This window comes from Mixophyes fleayi, chromosome 4 (genome assembly GCF_038048845.1).
Source record: "Mixophyes fleayi isolate aMixFle1 chromosome 4, aMixFle1.hap1, whole genome shotgun sequence".
NCBI lineage: Eukaryota > Metazoa > Chordata > Amphibia > Anura > Limnodynastidae > Mixophyes > Mixophyes fleayi.
The window spans coordinates 38926839-38948881 of record NC_134405.1 but is presented as its reverse complement, the minus strand read 5'-3'; the positions used below and the strand labels follow the sequence as shown (position 1 = coordinate 38948881).

General features: G+C 40.0%; 2 protein-coding genes across 8 annotated transcripts in view; one reads left to right on the top strand and one right to left on the bottom strand.

The window, feature by feature from the left end:
- CACNA1A (calcium voltage-gated channel subunit alpha1 A) overlaps positions 1-22043 on the bottom strand; it is a 165399-nt gene that overhangs the window by 72796 nt on the left and 70560 nt on the right. For all 7 annotated transcript variants that reach the window (XM_075206614.1, XM_075206613.1, XM_075206610.1 and 4 more), the window contains exons 23-30: positions 19426-19532; positions 12013-12112; positions 11624-11784; positions 10125-10262; positions 6537-6738; positions 6065-6229; positions 2228-2338; positions 1513-1596 (exon numbers count right to left, since the gene is read on the bottom strand). In XM_075206614.1, the coding sequence (XP_075062715.1) occupies positions 1513-1596; positions 2228-2338; positions 6065-6229; positions 6537-6738; positions 10125-10262; positions 11624-11784; positions 12013-12112; positions 19426-19532 (1068 nt within the window). The remainder of the gene's footprint in view (positions 1-1512; positions 1597-2227; positions 2339-6064; positions 6230-6536; positions 6739-10124; positions 10263-11623; positions 11785-12012; positions 12113-19425; positions 19533-22043) is intronic.
- LOC142151223 (surfeit locus protein 4-like) overlaps positions 6638-22043 on the top strand; it is a 194794-nt gene continuing 179388 nt past the window's right edge. Inside the window, exon 1 of the mRNA XM_075206619.1 lies at positions 6638-6790. The gene's annotated coding sequence lies outside the window, so the exon portion shown is untranslated. The remainder of the gene's footprint in view (positions 6791-22043) is intronic.

Here is a 22043-nt window from a genome sequence, read left to right as displayed (position 1 = left end):
CAATGTGTCATGTTACACATGAAGATGGGTAACCAGCTGGCAGTGTTGAAAGGTTAATAAACCTGTGATTTCACATTATAGTTGTTGTTGATTTTTATTTAGAAAGATCTGGATTCACCTCGAAATTACAGATGAGCTTGGCAGGACTGTATATACAAAATGTATTCTCTCCAGAATCACACATATCTGGTATGTAGCCATGCCAATCCTGAGATCATTATGATATCCTATGCCCAAATATAATCATTTCCCATACATAAATTATACATATATAACAGCAACATACTGGGCCTGATTCATTAAGGAACGGAAAGCAAAAAAAATTTGTAACTTTGCACCTTGGGAAACCCATGTTACATTGGAGGGGGGAGCTAAATTTAAAATGTGGGGACAGATTTATAGTTGGGATAGGGATGACAAAAACAGCCAGTATTCAACTTCTGTGCAAAATAATAAACTAATATGCACCCCTTGCATTGCAACACGGTTTTTGTCCAGTAGAAAATGTACTCATATTTTTGACTTACTTTCCTTAATGAATCACGTTCACTGTGTGTAAGACCTGTCAGAAGATGTTAGTTATGTGTGTTTCATTTGTATGATGTAGGAAATAGCAATATTCTGCAATTGGAAAAATAATAAGTTGGATATCATATCCATTACCTGTAATATATTTAGGATATATTTAGAGTATCCGACATATTTATATTACTACAGAACTTATATAAAAATATCCTTAAGAACTGATGATTATGATGATAGGTGTATATTTTGGAGGTCCAGTTCCTGACTGGATGTAGGACCATTCCTCTTCCTGCCCCAGAAGCATAAGACAATACAGGATTATTGGTAAAGTATAACATAATGTACAGAGTGTGGGCTATGGGTGCCCCTCCACTCACTTCTGTAGTCTGACTGATAGGTGCACAGAGTGTATATGTGTGAGTATTCAGGAAATCCCATACACATCAAGAGGGTGCTGTGATCCACAGCCACATAACACAAGTTTGATTTCATTTTCTAAACTGCACCAGAAGAGTTACAAACTGATTATTAGCTATTACTTACAGCACCTTTCTCCCATGCACCAGTATTCATAAATAAGCACAATTTATTTTTTTCCTTCTTAATACTGCAGATATTGAAGGTGCAGACCACGAAGACTGATGAATGGGTAAAACCAGCAGATAAATCGGACAATTGTATTTCCCCTTGGGGAGTGACAAAGGGGTTGGGAACAAATATAGGTGCACCCGTAATCAACATGGCAAGCAGATTTGCAGTTCACCCCCCTGTCACATATTACCCCATGATACATCTACCAACATAAATCTATGCAGATCTAATGCAGCAGCACACACTCTCTCGTACACTACTCACTAGAGAACAGACATATATCACTGGTCAGCTGTGATGCTCGGGATAGCTGACGCTCAGGGCTATGCACAGAACAACCCCACAAATACTCTGCAGAGAGAACGCATTCATCGCATCTCACTCATCTGAACTTACCAAGAACTCTGTAACTACAATATCTGTAATGCTTCCAAGAACTGTCACAAAATCGAAGACATTCCAAGCGTCACGGAAATAATTCTACAATAGAAAACACCAAAGTTATAAAATGAGGCTTAACCTGGTGGCATGGGTACCTATAATATTATCTTTTACTTGTGTGAGTCTATGAATACGTACACATATGAGCCCTAATTTGGTGTACTTGGAAAAAGTAGACAAGTTAAAAACAAAGTAGCATTTATATTTGTTACTGAGTATGCAATTAGGATCACTAGACATAGCCTTCAACCTTTGTATATAGTTCATTCATAGCAATTTTCCTCCCTGGAAATATCATTTTCTTTCAATATTAACTAATTAATTCCTTTTATAAGATGCAATTCTGAACTAACAGTTAATGTTTTTTAGAGATGAACATCTTAACTGATATAACTGTCTAGTGAACATGGCTGCCCCATATGTAACAATTTCCCCCAAGTACACAGTTAGGATCTAAGAAGGTAACTATCTCCTAGTTGACATCTCCTCTAAAGACATCAAAATAGTATGTGTATCTATTTTCTCCACCTTATAATAACGTATCATAATGTGTATAATGTATAAGAGCTTTACAAATATAAACATTGTGCACCATAGATGCCTGATGTGTGACAATTCTAGAACTAAGACACTTTGAGGAAGTAAAAGTTCAAGAAAAAAAGGGACTGACCAGAAACCCAAAAGCCATGATCTTCAACAGACACTCCAGGGAGAAGAGAGATGTGAAGACGATATTAAATGTTTTCAACACTTGTTCATATGTATTAGGATATCCATGAAACTATGAGAGAGATTTGAAAGTCAGTGTATCCATATTCCTATCTCTTACCAAATGTATGTTTATCAATTGAAAAATAAAATAATTGTACCCCTTGTACTTCCACATACTTGCAGTTATTTAATATAATTCATAGAACGCTCTATTGCATCACACAGAACAGGCAGTGCTTATACACAGATATAGGGGTAGTCTATCTAAGGGCCTTGTAATAAGAGCAGAATACCGGTGTGGATTGCTTTACGCTAAATCTTTCTTTAGCAAGTTTCTATCCTGCTCTGTGTTAAGCTGGGTACACACCACAGAAATTTCGACCAACTTTTTATGCAGAGCGATTTTACATGCGATCGATGGTCCGATCGCTCGGTCCATGGACTGTATACACACTAGCCTTGTTTAGGACGATAATGGGAAGAGCGGACGTCCCTTTAGCGACTTTTTACAGCCATGTTGTCGTGAACAATGATTTTAATTTCGTACACACTGCAGCGCCATTTGCGGGAAATGTAACGCGATACCAAAGACATTAGTATAAAGGGGCAGAGCTTTTGCTAAAGTAAACACCCAAAGCTGCATAAAAAGAGAAGACTACACTGTCTCTTCATTCATTTCTTTAAAATAGAAGTTTAGTAATATACATTTAATTTAGAAAAACATTTAACTGCTAAAGTGCAATGCAATGAATATTCCCTAATAATAAAATCCCTTTGTATGTAATGGAATGCTCCATTCTCGGCGTGCATCATCGCTGATTGGTCCACAGCAGAAACAAACACCCATGTCTGAGTGTATAAAATGACAGAGGAACCTGTTTGGCGCAGAGGAGCGTCAGAAGATGGCAAGTGAGCAAGTGGCAGTGGGGGTTGCGGGCGAGGAGAAGATGTCAGTGGGGGTTGTGGGTGAGGAGAAGGTGTCAGTGGGGGTTGCGGGTGAGGAGAAGGTGTCAGTGGGGGTTGCAGTTATGGAGACGCAGATAGAGTCAGAGATGGTGCTGGAAGGGCCAAAAAATGTTGGAAAAGTTAAGGTGGGGGATGGAGATACTCAAGAAGAGCAAAGAGCAAATCCAATGAGCCCAAGAGAGGTGGAGATGATGGTCAAAGTACTGGACCAGAAAGACAACGACATTAAAAAAGGTCAGTAGCACATGTAGTGTACCTGCTAGAAGGACTTTATTTCATTCTAGTGCCACATAAAGCTAAATGCTTTGGGCACATACCTGTACCATTATAATAACCAAAATGGCGCCTGTTTTCCAAAATGCTCGGAGGTTAAGACCACTATTGTTGCGATTTCGCCACAGGGACCAAAATATAAACTGATCTCGAGCAGTGTGACTGGTGAGAAAATGAGAGTATTTATGTCGTTGTATATAAATTACAGATATAGAAGTTAAATAGTAAACATTTTTTATTTCCTTGTATCGTAGATAAAAAAATCAAAGGGAATAGAAACCCAAGCCACATCAAGACCTGTTCTGCCACAAACCAGTAGCACCTTTAAAAATACTAAATACTAAAACTAATACTCTGCAGTACTCAGCTCTCTGATTGGTATGGGCGCGCTCACTTCTCATGCGGATCTTTCAGACAGCTGTGTGTGTTAAAATTTTTGTACCTTTTTCCTGCAATAAAAATGTTGCTTGAACACTGTGTGGTTTATTCTGGGTTCTTCACAATTATAAGTTCATCAAGGTTAATATAACTTTAATAGGTTATAAAGGTATAAGTGTATAAAGAGTAAATATGAATAACACACGTGCTTTACACAAGTGTAATGGTCTGCAGCCAGACAGGTGCAATACACATCGATACAAAACACTAGTCAGTGATGTGCGGATTCCGTACCACGTGGGACTGGGACAGACATCAAAAAATGAACATACACACGCCCCCCAGGTCGAGGAAGTATCGGAGGATTGTCGTGGATCGGTCGGAAGTTTATTCACACTACACAGCGGAAACGAGATTGGAACGAAAATATTAAACGGTACGACCAACCAAATGAATCGACAATCGTCCATTTGGGCAGACTTTCGACCATCGTGTCACTGCACACACTGACCCGACTTTTGAACGAGCGGTCGTATGTTGGCTGATTCAGCCGATTATTGGACGAAAACCGTGTAGTGTGTACCCAGCTTTAGTAACCACCATGTCTTACAGTCATCAGCATATATGGATGCCTTACTTTCTATGCCATCATGCTCAATACTGTTTCCCATTTCACTAATGATCTTAGCCCTTTGTCTTCTATCCTTCAGCCAGTTTTCTACCCATGTAAATATTTTTTCCCTCTACGTTTTACTCTCATCATATGTATCAGATTGTTATGTGGAAAAGTATGAATTGCCACAACCAAGATCCATTTTGTACCCTACCTCCTAATAAAAACCAATCATATTTAATAAATATGAATGGACCTTCATTAAACCATACTGACCCTGTGTCAAATTATTTTCTACAATATATATCAGAATACCATCTCTCAGAAACCCTTAAAACAATTTACCCACAACAGAAGTCAGGTTCATGGGACTATAATTTCATGGATCTAAATTTGGCCCATTTTTAAAGATACCACATCTGTTTTCCAGCAACATTGTGACCGAGACCTGATTATGAGAGAGTCCCTAAATACTGACATACAGGTGTATCCATTACTAAAGTTAGACTCTAGCACAAGTGGATGGACACTATTTGGGCTAGGTATTTAATGTGACTTAAACTCCTCCTATGTTAGACAAGTAATAGTTAATGTTGTACTAATACTACACAACCTGTTTATTGTCATTTTTACTCGAATACAGACCAAAAATGTATTTAAAAGAACAGCTTTTTATCTATCTTCCACAATTATTTAATTATTGATCCTAATTTACCATTTATTTGCCCAGTATCAAAAGTTTTCTCTGTCTTATATGTATAGATATATATATAATGTATATATATGTGTATATATATATGTGTGTATATATATATATATATATATATCTTGTATATATATAAAAGAAGAAGTTTGTTTGTTTGGTGGCGGATATCTTCCACAGCTATCAAGGTAAAACTGCCAAATCGTACGTAGTGGGGCCCCAAAATCCTAAGGACATGGGTAAAAAAGCGATTGTAAAAAAATAAATAAATTTGCATTTGTACCCCTTGATTTGCCACATGGTGCACATGGCACAGATCAAGCAAGGTCCTTGCTTTATGTGTACAGTCTAATTCCCTGATATATATGTCCATCTGTCGCTTTGTTATTGGTATTAATATATACCACTGTGACTACTGTGTCCACAGCGCCTCCCTATATATCAACTAGATCTGGAAGACAGCACATTGTTCAGCACTATCTGTCCTCCTAAGAAGTAAATCCCTCACCACCAGCATCGGTGTGGCCTTCACACTGCTGTCCCCATCTGTACTGGAACCATCACTCTCCTGGTTGCTGGTGGACGTGACCTGCTGCACCAATATTAGCCAATCTGACTTATTTACTGGGGTGTGTCAGAGCAAGACTAAATTTGCTGACACTCTCCACTCTCCCGCTTCTAACTATGACCCAGCTACCTACTTAGGGGGCCCTCTGTTCCATGTCTCCAACCCTTCTTCACTGGTCCCAACTAGCTCCTGCTCAGTGACCAGCCAGGTCATCTCTTTATAATGTCTAGCATTTCTATAAATATCTATTGTTTATAAGTTCCCCTCTTCTGTAGAAATCATGCTGTGTTCTTACCTTCATCATCAATATAATGGTGTTCAGGGCGATTAGCGCCATAATTGTATATTCGAAAGGTGGAGACACCACAAACTGCCACATTCGATACTGGAAGCTTTGCTTGTTTTGTGGCATGTGGCGAGTAAGGGGCTTGGCACTTATAGCAAAATCTATACAGGCTCTCTGTAAAATGAAAGGCGGGTGGAGAATAAGAGAGGAAGAAAGAAAAACATTATAAGAATGGCAAACCTTATAACGCCAGGAATTAAACCTACTTATAAAACTCAGCTAAGTAAATAAAACCATAGCTAAAACCTTAATAGAGAATTCTACCATCATTTTTAACTTTAAATGCATTTATTATCTTCATTGCTTTGGAGAATACCCCCACAGTATTACAATAATCCAACGTGTAACTCTATAGCAGTAGAAGCTCTACGATCACTCAGCCCATGACAGTGATTATCTTCTGTGTAACTTAGTTATTCACCTCATTCTTTTCCAGGCTATACTCCTCCATCATTTTGTCCCCTTGCTCCTGGAAAGTGATGATAATCAAGGCTACAAAAATGTTGACAAAGAAAAAAGGGAAAACCACAAAATAAACGACATAAAAGATGGACATCTCCATCCGGAATCCAGGCCTGGGACCTTGGTCTTCATAGGTGGCATCCACAGAGTGTCTGAGAACGCTGCGGAAACAGTCAGAAGGATGGGCTTGTGAGGTGTTAGAGGAAGAATGAGGTATGTAATATTTCTACTTCAAGATGACAGTGTATAATTTCCATATTGCAGTTGTTGAACTAGAGTGCTTATTGTTACCACATTATATTTTAGAATACCAAACAGACCAAACATTCAGCAAACTTTGCTTGATATCGGGAAGATCATATTAGAAAGTGGTTCCTAGTACACATTACATGCAGTAAAAAGCAGTAGTAACAACAGTGGCCAGCACTGTTGCCTCGCAACACTGGGGTCATGAGTTCGATCTTGACCTATCTGTGTGGAGTTTGTATGTTTTCCCAGGGTTTCAGTGGGTTTCCTTGATTAGTCCAAAAACATACTGATATGTTGGTGCTTGGATGTGGCAGGGAATGCAGACTATAAGCTGAATGTGGCAGGGACTGATGTGAGTGATAAATATTCTCTATATAGCACTGTGTAGTATAGTGGCGCTATACAAATGGTAATAAATAAATTGTAAATATATGTAAATATAGAATATATCAAAATTAGTTCACAGAGAAATAACGAAGAGTGTCACAGACACCACACGTTTACATTAACTGAAACATGTACACAACAATATAGACACATCTAAAAATACATAAGACTATCCTAAATCTGAAACAGAAAGCTAAGAAACTCAACAGGGTCAAAGGTTTTTGAAATAAAAATGGATGGACTAAATGGGCCATATTATCTGCCATTAAATTCTGTATTTCTATGATCAACAGGTTTAGTGTCCTAAGTTTCTATGGGGCATATTCAACTAAGCCTTCACATTGCAACTACACACGGCGAGTGTCAACACGTTACCGCAACACTGTGTGTTTCCGTTCGCACCCCATAGCATTGCGATGGGAAATACGCAATGTTGCAGTACCGTATTGACACTTTAAAAGTACAGCCACGCGTAGCCGCGAAGCGCCGGCCTAATTGAATATACCTTAATGTTCCAGAGTGGAATACTATCTGATGGTTCCGACCTAGCTATGCTTGATCATCTGAATAACATTTCACATCAGAGACAGTCACTCCGAATATAGGTCCAATAATGTTCTGGGAGTATTTCAAAATAAGGTCAATGAAATATGTTAAATCTCCTTTACAAAGTACGGAATTCACTACATTGATTAAATCCTCGTTTAGTCTTCTAATCTTGTAGATAATGTTCTATATCGTCTTTGCACCAATGACCTGTATGCCAAATTGGAAAAAAAAACATTTTGACCAATTGAATCTTTTCTTTTGAATGCTTTTCAGTGGATCTTCAAAAGGTTTGGCCTCAACATTAATTGATTAAAAGCCATTTAACTATTTTTGCAATGTGCTAGTGACTACCACCAAATTTATCAGGGATATCTCTCTTTCCATGGTTCCTATCACTGCCCATGGAAGCTGATAAAACATTCATCTGTTCCTGTTCTGCAAAACCTGGAATCTTTACAGCTATTTTTAGTAGTCGATGCATCCGTTGTTGGAGTAGGTGCAGTACTCGTTCAGTAAAATAAATAAGTAAAATAAAGCAAGGAAACATCAGCTTTGCGGTTTAAATATATTTTTACTTTCACAGATGAGTTACACTGGTGTTGTCCAGTAGTTAGCTCTCGAAGAATGTCACCACTTGTTGCAAAGAGCAGACTTTCCATGTACCATCAACACCGAACAAAAATATCAGTATGTCATGACAGCCTCAACTACTGACAAGCTTCATGGGTATTGCAAAGCACCAGATTATCCTGGAATCAGAGAAACCCTGGATAGTATTCAAAGGAATTTATGGTGGCCCAATTTAAAATGAGAGGTTGAGCACTTCTAAGTATGCCCATGTCTGTGTCCAAAACAGATTGCAGGAAATTTAGTAATTTTTGTTTTTGCAGTTTTGAAACCACCACACATTGCCGGCACTTTTCATCTCTAAACAGCATGATTTGGCAGGATCTACTATATTCCAGTGTTATGATGTAAAAATCAAGACAACGATTTGTAATGTGGTGCTTTCCATCAGTTTTCCCTTTTGTAAATCTTGAAGTTTAAAAACGGGACAATCACCGAAAAATCAGTGATTTTCCTAACCCACATTTTAGTAAATCTATCCCGTCCTCTCTTCTTGCACCTTCTGGACCCTTATTACCGCTGTACATATCAACTGAGAGCTTGAGAAGATCTTCTCAGACAGACGACTTGCGTTTGTGTCCAGTTGCTGGAAGGCTTTATGTAAAAAGATTGGTAGTAAGTTATTCTCATCTGCATACAACCTCCTACAGAGTCCCTAGAGTAATTCCTTAGGATCTACGTCTGCAGTCATGACAAATGGGCTGACCTCTTTTCCTGGGCTAAATTTGCTATTAATATCCATCTGCATGTTTGCACCGACAAACTCCTTTTTTTCAAAACGCCTCAGTTGCCCCAGCTGTAGAGTCTAAGGTGGAAGACTTTCAAAACCACTGGCCGCAGACTCAAGAAGCTCTAACTAAAGCCAGATCATATCAAAAATACTTTGTCGATAAACCGCATTGGCCCTTTGCTCTTCTTCGTCTTGGTGATCATGCATGACTTTGCACAAACCACAAAAGATTAAGGGCTAGATTTACTAAACTGCGGGTTTGAAAACGTGGAGATGTTGCCTATAGCAACGAATCAGATTCTAGTTATCATTTATTTAGCACATTCTACAAGATGACAGCTAGAATCTGATTGGTTGCTACAGGCAACATCTACACTTTTTCAAACCCGCAGTTTAGTAAATATACCTCTAAGAGTCTCTTCTTTAAAATTTTCTCTTTGTATTCTTGAGATTTCATTATTACTTACCAGGGGAGCCAGAGTAGTAATGTAACAGATTACTCGTACTCATTTTTTTGCTGCTTTGTTCATCATTTACCAATGTCCTGCTGACTTGACTTTTCTTCAATATGAGGACATCTTTCTGTTCCTATTACTATGTGCATTCTACTGATGTGTAGACGGTGTCTACATCTGGTAACTCCCACTGGGGACTGTCATCCCCAGTGCCCAATTGGGGATGACAGTCTTGGGGCACCTGGGAGCCAAATCCATACTTCTTTATGGGGGTCTCTGGTGAAGGCAAGTTACATGAATGGGGTTTGCCCATGACCCAGGAGTTATCTGCATGCCTCAAGGGATCCCCCATACTTACAGAATCAGCCACAAGAGCAATGTGCCTATAGATATCCGTGCAATGACCTGGAGCCATAAACACCTATATATACGAACTAACCTAACACAGAATTACATATATTAGGTCATCTAAAGTGAACCTGCACAGATAGTAGGCAGCCCTCACATACATACTGATATATGAATACACAATATAGATAACGGTACTTACTCTGGCCAGCCCTCACCCGTAGACACAGTGAAGAGAGTGAGCAGGGCCCACAGCACGTTGTCATAGTGGAATGCCCATTTCTTCCACTCGCGCCTCTGTGCTTTCACTTCATTCTTATCATATACCAGATACTCTCCCCTAGATGAACAGACACAGGTACAATCATATGGGAGAGAAAGCATCATGCAATATTACATAGTCTCCCTGCCTCTGCAGTGGGTGTATCTGAATGTTATAAACAGTATTGTAACATCTTCTAAAACAACTGGCAGAGCTACATGTAACCTGGGGACTAGTTACCTCACAGCCTATGGTTTACGTATATAAGGCGCGCAGGTGAAAATAGGTAAAACAAAGCCCTTTCCTGCCCTCTAGATGTATATCCTACACCATTTTCAGTTACAGACACTGGGGCTCACTTAGGAGTGGATGCATATGTGCCTATGGCACACTTAGGAAAATCTGTATGCAAGAAAAAGCATACCCGTGTCCGCATGTAGAGTAGGACGCATATTGTGCTGAAATCAACTGAAACAAAGTACTACTCATAGGGTATATGCACGCCTGTTGGAGGTGTAGGAGAAGCAAGCATTAGGTGTATATGTCAAAGCAGAAGTGGTATGACCCTATTTGTACACAACCTAATATTCTAATAATAACACATTTTGATACTCTATCATGTTTTATACTAATTGGGTAATATGGTCAGATACCCAAGAGAGAATAAAGTTGTTTTTACCAAACTGAAAAAAAATTAACACTTCCTCATCAGTGGTTCATGCCTTTAAAAATTAAATGTGAAGTGTCTTTCCTGCAGCAATCCGTATGGAAATGATAATCAAGTAATACAAACACAACTTCATATAAAATAGCTGCAACGTACTCTTTTATTGCTATCAGCTAGATAGGTCAATCAGCAAATCAGAAGTGGCTACATAGTGCTACTGATAATGGAATCATCATCATTGCCTTACATATGTGCATCAGCCCGCTGTAAGACATACGCTTCCTGAGAGGCGTGTCTGCATCTGCGCCATGTTTAACTGAGTTGCAATTACATGAATATGCCCTTACTGTACTTGCCCTATGCTTACCCATCCCTTTGCTCACCTGTATCGCCCCTCCAGTTGTAAGGAGACATAACTCAAATATACAAATAAATCTAGATAGAGACGCATACAATTTTTGCTGCTCATGCATTGTACGAAAAAGTAAAAAAGTACTTCCAGCTTTAAATAAGCCCCACAAAGTCTAATTTCTGATCTTTAAATTGCTATTTAAAGTGCCCTCAGATATGAGATGTCTAAACACATTAGGTAAAAAGAAGGTTGTGTAAGACACTATGAGAAAAACTAGCAGCTCATCACAGTTATAAAGCAACAGCAGCTGAAATGAGATGCTGTATTTGCCTCCACGATATAATCTATCTAAAGTTATCAGGGCTGGAACAGATTTAAACACCAGAGAGATCCCGAGGAATCCATAAAGTAGTCACTTGCCTGCAGTCTCTCTGAAACTCTTTTGATTCATCTGTGCAGTAGAAAAACTTCCCCTTGAAAAGCTGGACGGCCACCACAGCGAATATAAACATAAACAGCATGTAAACAATTAGAATGTTGAGGACGTTCTTCAGAGAGTTCACCACACAGTCAAATACGGCCTGAAAGGTGAGAGACAGAAGCCACGTCAGAGTACGACTTGAGGAGGAAGAAAATCTCTTTTAATCATTTAGGGAAAAGTATCTGTGGTTCTGGGCAGTGTGTTTATCTTCTGGCAAATTCACAGGATGATAGAATACTGTTACTACATGTTACTGACATAGAAGACGGGTCTGCAATGTGACCTTGGACAGCTATTCAGATGCTTACATTACACACTTGGAACTAACCTTTAGTTTGGGAAGTCGCTTGATAGTTTTCAGTGGTCGCAGGACACGGAGGACACGGAGGGATTTGATAGTGCTAATGTCCTTTCCTTTACTCCCACCTCTGTTGTGTGACCGAAAGAAAGAGAAAAAAGAGAGGAGAAGAAAGAGGAAGAGGCAGAAGTAGTCAGGAGGAGGATGTTAGGAAGAAAGACAGTGAAGAAGAGTTCTCAAAGAAAGGAGGGGAGTTACAATCACAGGAGTACAATTACAGGAGTATTGGAGAAAGCAGGAAGAAATATTGAAAATAGAGAAAAGAAGAAAGTAAATGTTGGATCAAGAGGGTGGAGAGAGACAGATAGATAAGTGTCAAATAAAACCATGCCATGTAACGTAATAAAAATGTGACACATTATAAGAGCACAAAAAAGTAGAAGGAGCAGAAAGAGTAAAGTATATAAGCAGCAGATGGGTAAGATGAGAAATATAGAATAAAGAGAAACAAGAGATGAGAGAAAGAAGAAAAAAAGAGTATTGTTAGCAAAACTGCGAATTTTCAGTCCCTGGTGCTTTCATGTCAAAAATTCTCAGGAGCAATTACCAGCTGTTCTCATAACACTTTCTGTCCCTCAAGACTTCCATTTACATAGCAAACTCTGGAATTCCCACACTGTCTTAGCCGAGAGCCACCTTACAACAACACCTTACCTTCCTCTACCAACAATATCATTAAATGTATGGTATCCCTGAGGACATGTGGTGTGGTACAGCCAAGGGAATGTGGTACAGGGCATACATATATCATTCTCCTCCTATATATTCTGCCACAGCGCATGGGTGTGCAGAACAAGATGGTGGCACAGCAGCTTTGTACCAACTGCTGGGAAGAGTAGGAGCACTGGTGCACCTAGTTTTCTTGAAATGAGATAGAGGGGTGAAGAGGGTGCATATTTAGGGACATTGTTGTGCAGATGGGAGTGAAAAGGACTGGAAACTTGCCCCAGCTCTGAGCTGGAGGAGATCGGGTCTCATCCTATACTCTAAATGAGACGCAATCTGCGCTATGCAGTTGCACTTTGGCGGTGAAGCACATTGCTAGACGGGCATTACCTAATATAAGAGAAAATCTATTTACTTATATAGCGCCAGCATATTCCGTAGTACTTTACAATTGGGAACAAGTATAGTAATAAAAGAAGACTGGGCATTACAGACAGACAGAGAGGCAGTAAGCCCATAAAACACACAAAAGCACCACATATAATAAAGAAGACAGTGGCCCCTCACTCGTGATTAATTTAAGCCATACATTAGGGTAAAACAAGCAGTATTTTAGGAGAATGGTTGGAAAGGTTTTATTTAATGAAAGGGGTAGTTGTAGGAGATTGGATTCTGATGTGACATTTACACTTTTGCGCCTCTAGATTTTTCCTGCACATCCACAAACCCGGTGGTTCTAGTTTGTAGAGGTGTTCCCCAAGAAGGAAGAGTAGACTATAGAGGAAGAGCCCCCTCTGTTTAGCAATACCCAGACTTGTATCATTACAGTGTTACTCTACTGTGTGAGAAGGAGACTCTTTAGCTACTTCTGATTGTGTCTGGAAAGTGGTGAAGAAGACAGAGGAGAGACAGACTGAGAAAGGACAAATGGACATTACCGCTGGTTGCTCCTGGAGGAGTCAGCCGGTGTGGGGAGAGATGGAATTAATTATACAGAGACACAAAAAAACACCACAAACAACTTTCTAAACATTAAACAAGAACTCAGAGCACATATATTGACCCTTTGACAACAGCCCTCCTGTTACACTCAGAGCAGCTTCTCACGCAAACGTCTGCCTCGTGGTGTTTAATGGAGCATTGACACATAACCAGTACAGCTTAAACGGCATATGAAGAAGCCTGGACACTTTGTGAAAGCAGACGTTACTCAAGTAGTACCTGTTGTCTTGCTGTAAAAGAAAGTCACGTGATGGTTTTTTTCCCCACAGCTGTATAATGATGAAATTGGTCACATGTTTTAACTTGATCTTCAACAAATACTTTTCAGCAGTTATTACAATATGCAGTTCTGCTGTGGCTAATTTGAGTTACATGCATTAGTAGACATTTGACATTTATATGTAGTTGGGAACCACTTTCATTTTCATAATTTTCATTTTAAGACTATCTCTGTAACCAACTTTATAGAGGCTTTCTATTAACATACAGAACTGTCAGGCACAACCTCTGTCCCTTACATCTTCTCAGCAAACATGACTTGTTCCAGTCTTGAATGTGCAAATGCGACTTAATATCGCGGGCTATGCCTCACTGGGGATTATGAGCCATTGTAGACAGGACATTTTTGACCAATGGGGCATTTTTTATTAAGAGGGCTAAGTTCTCTTAACACAGTAGGGAGTATTGTGTTAGTGAGGACAGGGCTGCATGGGACAGTGACATGATGTGAGGAGAGGTTGAAGGCAGCAGGAAGCCACATACTGAGAGTTATATACTGGAAGGAGCAGGGTCCCCAGCAGCACAGAGTATATCAGGAGATGAGTGATGTGTCGGTGAAGACAGAGCTGCATGTGACAAGGACAGTGACATCATGTGAGAACAGGAATGGAGGTAGCAGGCGGCTACAGACTGAGAGTTATATAGTCAAAGGAGCAGGGTCCCCAGCAGTACAGAGTATATCAGGAGATGAGGGATGTGTTAGTGAAGACCGAGCTGTATGTGTGACAGGGGCAGTGACATTATGTAAGGAGGGGAATGGAGGCAGCAGGAAGCCACAGACTGAGAGTTATATAGTGGAAGGAGCAGGGTCCCCAACAGTGCATAGTAGTGATATCACTGCTATCTAACTGATGGAACGATTGTGGTGTCAAACATAGCTATATATGGAACAACATTTATACATCCAACTTATTGTAATAATATTCATATTACATTTTATGCAACTTTATCATACATGTACTGTAGCATAGTTGTCTTAGGACATTTGCTGCCTTACAAATCCATTATATAGCATTGAAGGTCCTGTAACACTGTTTTCTTACAGCACTATTGTATGCTCTCCTTACTTCTACTCTACACTAAAATTAAACTTGTATGCCAAACTGTTGTATACAAAGATTTTCAGATTGAGAGGAAGTCTAGATGGTAAAGCCCTCTATCATATGTCTGCATTATTTATTGACAAAAATGTATTCTAAATGAGTACGGCATGGGCTAATTTGAGAGTTATTCAGAGTTGTAGAGGATGTGCTTTGCTATAGCAACTGTATTGTAATCAGCAGACATTGTTCAAAGAGGATCCATCCCGTCCTCTCGTTATTATGTAGGGATAGGGTGGAAGTGAGATGATTTCAGTAAACTTACATATGCTCTGTCTCTGCTGTAGATTTCTAATATCGACTTCATAATTCAATACTGGACCGTATATAAACATTACCCAGAACTCAGATACATACTTATCTCTCTGGCTGTAAGATGTGAAACTCTTCATTACAGTACAAAGTTATGACAATATCAGTGTAACTCCTCTTAATGGTGAACAACATGTGAGTTAAACACGGTTATCCAAAGCTCTTACATTGTGAGATACATTCATCTATTATTTTGGAGCCTAGTATTTAAGTTAATGAGGGTTTCCTCCATCAGAGAGCTTAACAACCCCCTGCAACTTTTACTAAATATGGTTCTTTATCGTTCATGCTTTGTATGTGTTTTTCACCAATACTTTTATAGCATCTATGTATAGCTGTTTACTTTTGTTCACCCCAGATATGACAGAGGACTGTTTAATACACATAGCTGTATCCAGAGAAGGGTACTGCTCAGTGGTGGCCCCACATGCATGAGTTATCCAGAGGGCTGAACATTAAACTACAAGATCTCTGGGACAATGGCTGCTATCACATTTACCCCTCCAGGCCAACATCATTCAAAGTATTTAGACAGCTGCAGGTTCTTTCATAGTAAATATAGTAATGTAGCAGCAGTAGTAACATACCTAGTAGTATGCCCAGTAGCTGGTGTAATGTATAGTAATGTAGCAGCAGTATAATAATAGTAGTAGTGCCCCACACTCAATGTCACATGTTGTACTAGTGCCCCACACACAATGTCGCATGTTGTACTAGTGCCCCACACACAATGTCACATGTTGTACTAGTGCCCCACACACAATGTCGCATGTTCTACTAGTGCCCCACACACAATGTCACATGTTGTACTAGTGCCCTACACACAATGTCACATGTTGTACTAGAGCCCCACACACAATGTCACATGTTGTACTAGTGCACCAGAATGTCACATGTAGTACTAGTGCACCAGAATGTCACATGTTGTAGTAGTGCCCCACACGCAATGTCACATGTTGTACTAGTGCACCAGAATGTCACATGTAGTAGTGCCCCACACGCAATGTCACATGTTGTACTAGTGCCCCACAATGTCACATGTTGTACTAGTGCCCCACAATGTCACATGTTGTACTAGTGCCCCACACACAATGTCACATGTTGTACTAGTGCCCCACACACAATGTCGCATGTTCTACTAGTGCCCCACACACAATGTCACATGTTGTACTAGTGCCCTACACACAATGTCACATGTTGTACTAGAGCCCGACACACAATGTCACATGTTGTACTAGTGCACCAGAATGTCACATGTAGTACTAGTGCACCAGAATGTCACATGTTGTAGTAGTGCCCCACACGCAATGTCACATGTTTTACTAGTGCACCAGAATGTCACATGTAGTAGTGCCCCACACGCAATGTCACATGTTGTACTAGTGCCCCACAATGTCACATGTTGTACTAGTGCACCAGAATGTCACATGTAGTACTAGTGCACCAGAATGTCACATGTTGTAGTAGTGCCCCACACGCAATGTCACATGTTGTACTAGTGCACCAGAATGTCACATGTAGTAGTGCCCCACACGCAATGTCACATGTTGTACTAGTGCCCCACAATGTCACATGTTGTACTAGTGCCCCACAATGTCACATGTTGTACTAGTGCCCCACACACAATGTCACATGTTGTACTAGTGCCCCACACACAATGTCGCATGTTCTACTAGTGCCCCACACACAATGTCACATGTTGTACTAGTGCCCTACACACAATGTCACATGTTGTACTAGAGCCCCACACACAATGTCACATGTTGTACTAGTGCACCAGAATGTCACATGTAGTACTAGTGCACCAGAATGTCACATGTTGTAGTAGTGCCCCACACGCAATGTCACATGTTTTACTAGTGCACCAGAATGTCACATGTAGTAGTGCCCCACACGCAATGTCACATGTTGTACTAGTGCCCCACAATGTCACATGTTGTACTAGTGCACCAGAATGTCACATGTAGTACTAGTGCACCAGAATGTCACATGTTGTAGTAGTGCCCCACACGCAATGTCACATGTTGTACTAGTGCACCAGAATGTCACATGTAGTAGTGCCCCACACGCAATGTCACATGTTGTACTAGTGCCCCACAATGTCACATGTTGTACTAGTGCCCCACAATGTCACATGTTGTACTAGTGCACCAGACACAATGTCACATGTTGTACTAGTGCCCCACACACAATGTCACATGTTGTACTAGTGCCCCACACACGATGTCACATGTTGTACTAGTGCCCCACACACAATGTCACATGTTGTACTAGTGCCCCACACACAATGTCACATGTTGTACTAGTGCCCCACACACAATGTCGCATGTTCTACTAGTGCCCCACACACAATGTCAAATGTTGTACTAGTGCCCTACACACAATGTCACATGTTGTACTAGTGCCCCACACACAATGTCACATGTTGTACTAGTGCACCAGAATGTCACATGTAGTACTAGTGCACCAGAATGTCACATGTTGTAGTAGTGCCCCACACGCAATGTCACATGTTGTACAAGTGCACCAGAATGTCACATGTAGTAGTGCCCCACACGCAATGTCACATGTTGTACTAGTGCCCCACAATGTCACATGTTGTACTAGTGCCCCACAATGTCACATGTTGTACTAGTGCACCAGAATGTCACATGTTGTAGTAGTGCCCCACATGCAATGTCACATGTTGTAGTAGTGCCCCACACGCAATATCACATGTTGTACTAGTACCCCACAATGTCACATGTAGTAGTGCCCCACATGCAATGTCACATGTTGTAGTAGTGCCCCACACGCAATATCACATGTTGTACTAGTACCCCACAATGTCACATGTTGTACTAGTGCACCAGAATGTCACATGTTGTAGTGCCCCACACGCAATGTCACATGTTGTACTCGTGCCCCACAATGTCACATGTTGTATTAGTGCCCCACAATGTCACATGTTGTACTAGTGCCCCACAATGTCACATGTTGTACTAGTGCCCCACACGCAATGTCACATGTTGTACTCGTGCCCCACAATGTCACATGTTGTACTAGTGCCCCACAATATCACATATTGTACTAGTACCCCACAATGTCACATGTTGTACTAGTGCACCAGAATGTCACATGTTGTAGTGCCCCACACGCAATGTCACATGTTGTACTCGTGCCCCACAATGTCACATGTTGTATTAGTGCCCCACAATGTCACATGTTGTACTAGTGCCCCACAATGTCACATGTTGTACTAGTGCCCCACACGCAATGTCACATGTTGTACTCGTGCCCCACAATGTCACATGTTGTACTAGTGCCCCACAATATCACATATTGTACTAGTACCCCACAATGTCACATGTTGTACTAGTGCACCAGAATGTCACATGTTGTAGTAGTGCCCCACAATGTTGCATGCTGTACTAGTGCCCCACAATGTTGCATGTTGTACTAGTGCCCCACAATGTCACATGTTGTACTAGTGATCCACACAATGTCACATGTTGTACTAGTGCCCCACAATGTCACATGTTGTACTAGTGCCCCACAATGTGTCATGTTGTACTAGTACCCCACAATGTCACATGTTGTAGTAGTGTCCCACAATGTCACTTGTACAGTACTATGACAAGATTTCATCACTCATCCCTCCCCGGAAATCACTCTGATCCCCCAAAAACAGCTGAGAAAAGAAAAGAATTTTTAAAAACCCTATTGTGTTTCTTCCTCTACTGCGTCTGGCCACAATACTGAAAAACCGGGCCACATGGGAAGTACAGGAGAGCCACAAGTTGGCCACAGATTTGGAAGCCATAAAGCTATTTATTTAGTAAAAGTTGCATAAGGACATGTGCAAACCAGTAGGTTAAAGTGTCCTGAAGATTGGCTAGCCATTTTAATGTTTTCCATGTTTATCTAGATGTAAGTTGAGAAAATTCTTAATTACCAGAATATGACAATTTACATGATGATGGGGATGTTATATATATGAAGCTTGCTATCAATAGATGAGAAGAGAAGGAGGTATACTACTTACGAGAATGCAAAAGCCACAAGAGCGCCACAAACTACAATGAAATCGAGAATGTTCCACAGATCTCTGAAGTAAGCTCCCTGGTGGAGAAGGAGACCCAGATCTACCATCTACAAAGAAAAGAGGTGTTCTGAGATTCATGGAAGATAACATAATCTAAGCATACCAAGTCTCATTCATGCCTACCTGTAAATACCTATCCCAGGGAATTCTACACTAGAAAAAAATATTGTTACAGTAGCAGATGAAAAACAAGTAAGTGGAAGAGATCTGGAGTAGCAATATAGAAATTACATGGTTCCTGCAGGCAATAAACCCATCATTTACTCGTATTATGCATACTTGTTGAATGCTCCAGATCTATTTTAGGTCAGCCAGATGGCTGGTAGTGATGTGATAAAAGCAATTGCCTATAGCCACATTTTCATTAGACATTGTGAGTAAAGTGCTCCCAAGGCATACAATCAAGCTAACAGAGGTTTGCTGTGTGATGAATTATCCTGTAATTGCAGGAACTGCAAAAACTCAAAAACTTTTCTAGTGTATATATGGCCAATCCAAGGATCTTCTTGGGGGACATTTCATCCTACAGACTTTACAGACAATATACAATTCTCATTAACCAACTAGCTGCCCTTAAACATAGACATGGTTGGTGGGAAGTGTACGCATTCTAAGGGAAAAATACATGGGGTTACTTCCAGGGATTTTGACTTTGACCTACCCTATCTACCATTGTAGTAATACACATTTGAGAAGAAAAGCTGTCTGGATTGAGGTCACCTTCACCTGAAATATTAGAACCCTGAACGTCACAGCAGAAGTTTCCAAACACAAAGCAAGCACCTGCCTGGTTGCATATATGTGCACCCATGAGTATTGAAGCACATATAGCTTCCATCTATAAAGTCCATAAATGGTGCCATATATTGGCTTTACGAAAGTGCACAGCCACGGCATAGCGGTTCAGCAAAGGCAAATCCAGCGCTTCCTATGTTGCCCACAACATGGAATATTAAATCCCCTTCTCTTTAGTAACTACTTCACCCAGCACACTTTAGAGCAAGAAACCCCCATGGTTACCTGATACCAATGGCTGCATAGCACTGGTATAGAGCAGGATCAGAGAGGGCAACGGGGAACATAGCATCACTGTTTATTGTTACATACTGCTCCAGTCATTCTCAGTCTCAGGGGTATATTTACTAAACTGTGTTTTTTAAAAAGTGGAGATGTTGTCTATAGAAACCAATCAGATTCTAACTGTCATTTTGTAGAATATACTAAATAAATGATAACTAGAATATGATTGGTTGCTATAGGCAACATCTCCACTTTTTCACAGTTTAGTAAATCTAGCCCCCGTGTTCTCTTCATGGGACCTTTACTAATCACATCCTTATTTATTATTAGGCCTTACTTTATTGAACAATCTCTACCCCAGATCTAATTTTGTATCACAGGCACACAAACTCCTGTGTCATCTACATATTCCCCTAACCAAACTGTCATCTAGTCTCCATATTTCCCTAACCATCATCTATTCTCTATATTACCCTAACCATCATCTATTCTCTATATTACCCTAACCATCATCTATTCTCTATATTACCCTAAACATCATCTATTCTCTATATTACCCTAACCATCATCTATTCTCTATATTACCCTAAACATCATCTATTCTCTATATTACCCTAACCATCATCTATTCTCCATATTTCCCTAACCATCATCTATTCTCTATATTTCCCTAACCATCATCTATTCTCCATATTTCCCTAACCATCATCTATTCTCTATATTACCCTAAACATCATCTATTCTCTATATTACCCTAACCATCATCTATTCTCCATATTTCCCTAACCATCATCTATTCTCTATATTACCCTAAACATCATCTATTCTCTATATTACCCTAACCATCATATATTCTCCATATTTCCCTAACCATCATCTATTCTCTATATTACCCTAACCATCATATATTCTCTATATTACCCTAACCATCATCTATTCTCTATATTACCCTAACCATCATCTATTCTCTTTATTACTCTAACCATCATCTATTCTCTACATTACTCTAACCATCATCTATTCTCTTTATTACTCTAACCGTCATCTATTCTCCATATTTCCCTAACCATCATCTATTCTCTTTATTACTCTAACCGTCATCTATTCTCTATATTTCCCTAACCATCATCTATTCTCCATATTTCCCTAACCATCATCTATTCTCCATATTTCCCTAACCATCATCTATTCTCCATATTTCCCTAACCATCATTTATTCTCTATGTTACTGTAACAATCATCTATTCTCTATATCATTATAGCAATTGTTTATTCGCTGCATCACCCTAACCGCTGTCTACTGCATTTTATGTCTATGTGCTGCCATAACCATGATCCATTCTCTATATTATCCTAACCATCATCTATGTATTATATTTCTGTAACATGGCTCAACTGTATGTATTATCCAAGCCAATGATTATTTCCTGATAGTGCAGCCAGTTGTGGTAGCTAGTTGTTTACACAATATCACACACTTACATATTGCCTGCAATTGGGATGAATATATTGCTATAGTACGATGTTATTTTAGATTA